This window comes from Hipposideros armiger, unplaced genomic scaffold (assembly GCF_001890085.2).
Source record: "Hipposideros armiger isolate ML-2016 unplaced genomic scaffold, ASM189008v1 scaffold_425, whole genome shotgun sequence".
Lineage (NCBI taxonomy): Eukaryota > Metazoa > Chordata > Mammalia > Chiroptera > Hipposideridae > Hipposideros > Hipposideros armiger.
The window spans coordinates 1,028,299-1,034,703 of record NW_017731775.1 but is presented as its reverse complement, the minus strand read 5'-3'; the positions used below and the strand labels follow the sequence as shown (position 1 = coordinate 1,034,703).

Below are 6,405 nucleotides of genomic sequence, written 5' to 3'. Positions count from 1 at the left end.
CGCCGCTCCGCCCACTCCTCCCTCCTGGGCCCTCCTCCCATCAGCTGGGGGCGGGGCGAGACCCACCCGCCCCCGTCGCGCAGGGCCCCTTTCAGCTGTCAGTCTGGCAGCGGCGCGCGCCGATTGGGCCGTTGGCCACCGGGGAGCGGGGGCAGCAAACTAGGATGCGCGCTACTTAAGGTCTAGCTGCGTGAGCCATTGACGTGTTTGGAGCTGGAGACTGCCCGGGCGCTGGCGAAGCGGTAGCCCGAGGTGAGTGGTCCCGCGCCCCTCCCTCCGCGGCGGCTGCAGGGAAGTGGGAAGAGAGGGCCGCACTTAGGTCGCAACGGGGCCGAAATCCATTTCCGCGCGAAGACGCTTCTACCAGGGTTCACCGCAGCGCGGGCCCCTTTCCGTCGCTTCCCCTCCCCGCCAGGTCTGTTCGTGCCGGGGGCGAAGAAGGTGACCCCTGCCCGGACACCCCCAGCTCTTCATTCACCCTCCCTCCTCGCTTTTGAAGCGTAATTGCCGGCTCCTACTCCCAGTTTCCTGCGTTTTCCTCGCTCCCAGCCCCACTCGGCACTCTCGAAGGTCGAAGCAAGGTGTGTTCACCTGTGCCCGCCGTCCACCGTTGGACACACAGGAAGCATCGCGGAAGGCAGCGAGGTCTCGGACTTGTATCTCTCCGGTTTCTCCATTCGATTTCCCTGCCTCCCTCCGGTATGCCACCCTGACTTCCTGCACCTAGGAGTGGGTGAAGGGCCTTAGGTTCTCACATGACGTGTTTCACTCCCCCAATAGTTGCATCTGCATTTTATCAGAGCCACAAGACCCTGCCTCCGTTCTGACTAGCATGTGGCATGGACATGTTCATGAGGTCCCTTCCCCCTTCTCTTTCAAAGCGACTTGGAGGGTGGGGACTTGAACAACTGATGGGAAATAAAGAAATACTTTTTAAAAGTAGTTTGCCCTTTGGAGAAGATTTGTTCCTCACACGGGCTGTGCTTGTGCGGCCTCTCCTTCAACTCTTTGGTTTTCTTTCTGGCAAAGTAGAGCTTTGGAATATTTGTTTAGTACCTTCAGAAAGTAAGTAGATGAGGCCTCTCTAACGGAACTCTTGATCTTGACCTTTAGTCCCACTTGTCACTGTAAATTGACATTTCCAGTTAATACATCAGGAATTTATGCAAAGAAGGTGACATTCGGAAATCCAAACTTAGATTGACTTGTATTTAGAATTCGGAAGGGAAAAGAAATGAAATGTGAATAAACTCATGCTGCATAGGTATATGTAATGTTACCTCGGTGTTGTTTTTAAATCCTGAAAATGATAATAAAATACAGACTAGAACGCTTTCATTTAAGGCATGCAACCTGAATTTTGACTGTGTCTGATTGTTGTTGAGATTATATCCAAGGAACAGGAACAGCTAAGAAGAGTTCTGTGTTCTCACATCATAGAATAGATACAAAAAGCAAAGCTATGAGTATCATCTCTCTAGGAAGAAGTCAAGCCTGTAAAAGAATTGTGTTCAGTAGAGGAAGACGCTTTTAAATAAAATTGAACAGCATCTTGAGTTTACTTTTCGCCAAGGTGTTTCTGTTAGCTAGGTGTATTCATGTGTTCTTCAATGAAAATCATAAAATAAAAGGATTACTTAGTGTGTATGAAAAGTTAAAGGAACCCAGAACCACTAAACTGTTTTCCATCCTTCTTTGCAAAGCTTGGTCTCTTTCCGCCTGGAAAACCTGCTCTTTCCCACAACAAAAGAAACTGGGCTAGGTGACCCTTGACTGAGAAGACCTCCACTTTTCAGGAGCTTGTGAGGTTTGATTATTTTTCTTGAACGTACTTAATTTCTTTTAACATGACTTATAGTTTTTGATGGTCCCATCTTGGGCAAGGCAAGTAGAAACCATTTCATATAAAAATTGTGACCGCTGTGTGGTTATACTGACATAGTTCCTGTTCTGTGGCGTTTTGTAGGTCATACTACATTATTTGCGGGCTTCTTCTTCAATCTTTAGTTGTAAGATGATTAAGCTAGATCAAGATTTGGGAATCTAAGTTAAATCAGCTCCTTAAACTTAGTGCAGAGCATTTAAAAATATTTGTTGGTGGCTCATCCATAGTATACCAATATGTTGACGCCCCCTCCCCCCCCATCACTGAAGTATTTGTTAGTTAACTATTTTTAAATTGTTTCTTTTAGTTCCTTTCTGTGACATTTCTTTGAAGATAATAGGCATACCAGTTTCAGTTGAACACCATTATAGAGAGCAATTATCGTGGGATATAGTTGACATACCTATTATACGAATATATGACTCGACTTGGAATCACAAATTTGCTCTTAGGGGACTGTGATCACCTTTAATTGATAAAGACTTCTGCAGGCTGTATCTGTAAGGCTTGAGTTGAAAGATTAACGAATTACACACAGTAGCATTCCCTGATTCCTTCAACAGAGGAAAGATCAATTAGATAGAAGATGCCACTGGACGTAAAGTTTCAAGTCTTTTTAAAACTTTCCGAAATGTCAACTAAGCAGTAACTTTGTGTTTTGGTATATTGGCCATCCTAGTGCTGGCCATAGGTTCTTTAGTTAACAAATGGTTTTGCTAAAGATGAGTTGTATTAAATTAGTCAACACTTATTTTGTATAATCAATATATAATAAGGAAGTAATCGTAGAGTGCATGCTGTATCCTTAGGTTTTGTTAGTATATTTAATTAATCTTTAGAAATAAGAGTAAAACTGAGTTATAGCTGAACTGTCTTCCTTTCTGGACATTATAGTCAAATTTCAGTAGATGTATTTAAATATGGCCTTTATGCTGAGGCACCATGACAATCAACGCAAAGAAAAAACACATCAAAATCTTTATTCTCAAAATAGAGGATACAAAATTCCTCACTACATAATCATTATGCCCAAATTAATTTTCAAGTAATTATGGGGCTAATGAGATTTGCTGATTCATTTTCTGTCATCCACTGTATAACTCTTTTCAACATTTATCTGCAGCAAGAAGACTGTTAGGATGCCCCTGGTAGCACGGAGGCTGAGAGATCCTGACATAAATCCTTGCTTGTCGGTAAGGTGGTTTGCTTTTAATTTTAATGAGTGTTAAGTTGGGAAAACAGGCTTCTTCTGATTTTGTGGGCATCTGTTTTCTGCAGTTCTTTTTTCTAGTGTTTTTCTCAGTTTATTTGCTTTTTAATTTTAATGGGATTCTTTTAAATATAGAAGTTTTACGTTTCCTTCTATCCAGACATCCAGACATATTCACTTGGATCTTTTAACTATTTTTATTTGTTGTTATTTTTCATTAATTTAGTTATTATAGTTGACATATTAGTTTCAGGTGTACAACATAGTGATTCGACATTTATATACCTTTTGATGGGATCATCACGGTAAGTCTAATTACTGTCTGTCATCATACAAAGTTATTAGGGTATTATTGACTATATTCCCTGTTCTGTACATTACATCCCCGTGACTTATTTGTTTTATAACTGGGAGTTTGTACCTCTCATTCTCCTTCACCTTTTTCTCCCGTGCCCTCACAGCCTCTCCTTTCTGGCAACCATCAGTTTGTTCTCTGTATCTACCAGTCTGTTTCTGTTTTCTGCAGTTTTTTAAAAAAAATTATTTCTGTACAAAAAATATTCCTAGCCAGCATATCCTTATTTCACTAGAGCATTTTTTAGATATTCATAATTTAACTAACAAAGATTTATCTCTTTTAAGTTTCCCTTATTTGTATAATATGCAAGCAGTTAATATCACTGTAATATTAGACAAGCATATGTAAAACTGAGAAATGTTTTTAGTCCAAACATGGAAAGTTAGCAAGTATGATATTTTTAAAACTGTAACTGAAATTTATGTTTTAATAACAATAATTTCATCATGTCCTTGAGACCACATGGCTGAGAGTAAGGGGCTGATAATAAAATGAGCCTATTTAAAGCCTAAAAATTTTCACAAAGGTATCATATAAACACAGTGTTTTATTGTAATAATAAGCTTTTATTGGCATTTATTTGGTATGACTAGCAATACTTGTGACTTTGTCACCCTTGAATAATGCAGGCCTCAGATTGGTGCTAAGAAAATAATAGTCCCTGATCCTATATACATTTTCCAGATATACACATTCATTAACTCTTTGGCATAGAAATTTAGATTTGTTCTGTGTATTCAATGTTTTCAACTGCTTCATTAAACCTCTTTAGATAGAATATGTTTCTTAGATCTATGAAGCAAATTACCTTTGCCTTCAGTTAAAGCTTTCCTTTAGGTGACCTCTCAGAATCATACCTTTCACTTTGAAGTTTGTTATCCAATCTACTTCCAGTTCAGACAGCTTAAATTTAATTCCCAAATGGCAGCTACTCTTCTTTGAACTCATAGTCCTGTGTTTCTCACTTTGGTTTTGAAGTGATATTAATGATATCTATTAAAATTGCTTACACAACAGTGTATTTACTTGCATACTAAAGTGAATGATAGCCAAAAATACATTGAGATAAATAGTGTTAATTTAAGTTGCCTTGATGTAGACCAGATATGAGCGATTTACTTACAGTCTAGAAACCAGCATTAACATCAAACATTCAAGTCAAAGTGCGAACTCGGAAAAGCCGGAGCTGCTCTGAGTTGGGAGCGGGTTTCGATTCTCGCTGTGCAGCAGTAGTTTTGAGCACGTTGTACCTTGCCTCACTCAGCTCTTTGTTAAATGGTTACTGGGTTAAATGATCTCAGTCAGTGCTTCAGCTCAAATTCCTGTGATTAGATATTCAGAAAACTGACCCAGACTATGAAAAGGATGTCTGCCCTGAGAAGAATGAGTGCTGGGATAGTTGGAAAGATAATTCAGTTTCTGTTCATTAAAATGAACAAAAAGGAACTATTTCATATTAGCTGCTTTGGTGGGAAGCAGCTTCAGAAGGTTTTTAGTTTTGTTTTAGGTCCTATTCCACCTCTTAAACGATGCCTATCTTACATATTTAAGGAATCTGATGCTTCTACGAGATGTATGGATGAAAATAACTATGATAGGGAAAGGTGTTCCACTTACTTCTTGAAGTACAAAAACTGCCGGAAATTCTGGGTAAGTCTAACTTGGTTAGATGAGTTAGTCTAACTCATCTCTTAGGCTTGAAACTAAAGCCTGAAATGAACACCTACAATCCTTTTTTGGGGATAGCTGTAGGGAAACTCAACTTTTCCACTTTATCCTCAGTGTGTTATTTTAGCCTAAACGATCCTTGAGTGCTCGTCTTAGCTGCCTCATCGCACTCCAAGGTATAATGATACAGCTGTAATATAGGTGGTCATCCTACATGTAAAAGTACCTGCAGCCCTAATACAATAACCTTGTTATAATTTTAGTTCTCTTGGAGATGAGCAGAATGGATAACTTGTCCTGTCATAACACATATTAGGCTTCTATTTCTGCCTCCTTTTCTCCCACCACCACCCAGGATAGTTTAAATGGTCCCATTTTTCTTGAAAGATTGGCTTTAATTTCTGTTTCTGTGAGCACTGGACCCAGCTACTTCCTTTCTCTCTGCTAAATTAACTGTTGGTTTCATTAATAGACAGTATGCTTGTGCTCTTGTAGTTAAACAGCATATCCCCATCCCAGTTACAATTAACATATTCCTGTGGGAATAATCACTTCGGTGTAATTTTTAATAGTTTGAACACTTTATCTGGAGTCCTAGAATTCATTTTTTGGGTTGTTTTAAACTTGGTTTTTAGAATTTCCTTTTTGAGGAAACAATAGCAGTTAACTGGCAAATGATTAGCGCTTAATACATGACTGATTGTGGTTTGTTTTTGTTTTTGTTGTTTATACCGACACACAGAATTCTGTCATGGTCAAGAGAAGAGAGAATGGAGTGAAGCCACCTATGCCTACAGCAGTAGAAAGAGATGAAATCTTGGGAGCAATGGGAAAGATGCCCTATTGAATGTTTGCATTAAAATTGTTTATTGAAAAGCAGACGAATATTTTCAATTAATGATTATGGTAATCTTTTAGGACCTTACAGGCCTTACCCAGACAGATCTTAAATTCTACAAGGGGAGACAAAATTAAGTTAAGCCCGTGTCCTTTGTGTTAGCTTTCAGTGCCATGATGAAAGTGTGCCACTGTTGACTGTGCTGTGTTTACTGAGTTTACATTACTTGCTTCCTGGAGTCAGTAGCGTTAGGAAAGGCTACATGAGGAGTTGAGCTTTTCCTCTAGGTCTTGGAAGAACAGTAAGGTGTGAACAAGTAAAGACTTAATGGGGGTGAAAGGAAGGCAGTGTTTCATGTGAGCAATGACATGATGGAAGGAAAGCACGAGCCAAATTCAGGGGGCTGTCTGTAGACTGTTCCACCTAGAGTTAAGGTGGGGTGGGCG

The 6,405-nt window shown here is 39.8% G+C and overlaps 1 protein-coding gene across 5 annotated transcripts; it reads left to right on the top strand.

Moving 5' to 3' along the window:
* Positions 1-150: 150 nt before the first annotated feature.
* On the top strand, positions 151-6,000 carry CHCHD7 (coiled-coil-helix-coiled-coil-helix domain containing 7). 5 transcript variants are annotated; one of them, XM_019664542.1, is made up of 6 exons: positions 151-252; positions 550-699; positions 1,704-1,802; positions 3,009-3,078; positions 5,005-5,103; positions 5,864-6,000. In XM_019664542.1, exons 4-6 carry the CDS (start codon positions 3,025-3,027, stop codon positions 5,966-5,968), a joined length of 258 nt encoding a protein of 85 aa, XP_019520087.1. In that variant the 5' UTR covers positions 151-252; positions 550-699; positions 1,704-1,802; positions 3,009-3,024; the 3' UTR covers positions 5,969-6,000. The 5 variants fall into 5 exon arrangements, with proteins under 5 accessions (XP_019520087.1, XP_019520085.1, XP_019520088.1 ...); XM_019664540.1 differs by having other exon boundaries at positions 1,704-1,807; XM_019664543.1 differs by lacking the exon at positions 1,704-1,802.
* Positions 6,001-6,405: the final 405 nt, after the last annotated feature.

Bases quoted from the DNA above. Each gene is read 5' to 3' on its own strand.
- CHCHD7 (XM_019664543.1), top strand. From the start codon at position 3,025: ATGCCCCTGGTAGCACGGAGGCTGAGAGATCCTGACATAAATCCTTGC. The intron at 3,079-5,004 runs GTAAGGTGGTTT...TACATATTTAAG, and splicing joins ACATAAATCCTTGCTTGTCG to GAATCTGATGCTTCTACGAG. The intron at 5,104-5,863 runs GTAAGTCTAACT...ACCGACACACAG, and splicing joins AAAACTGCCGGAAATTCTGG to AATTCTGTCATGGTCAAGAG.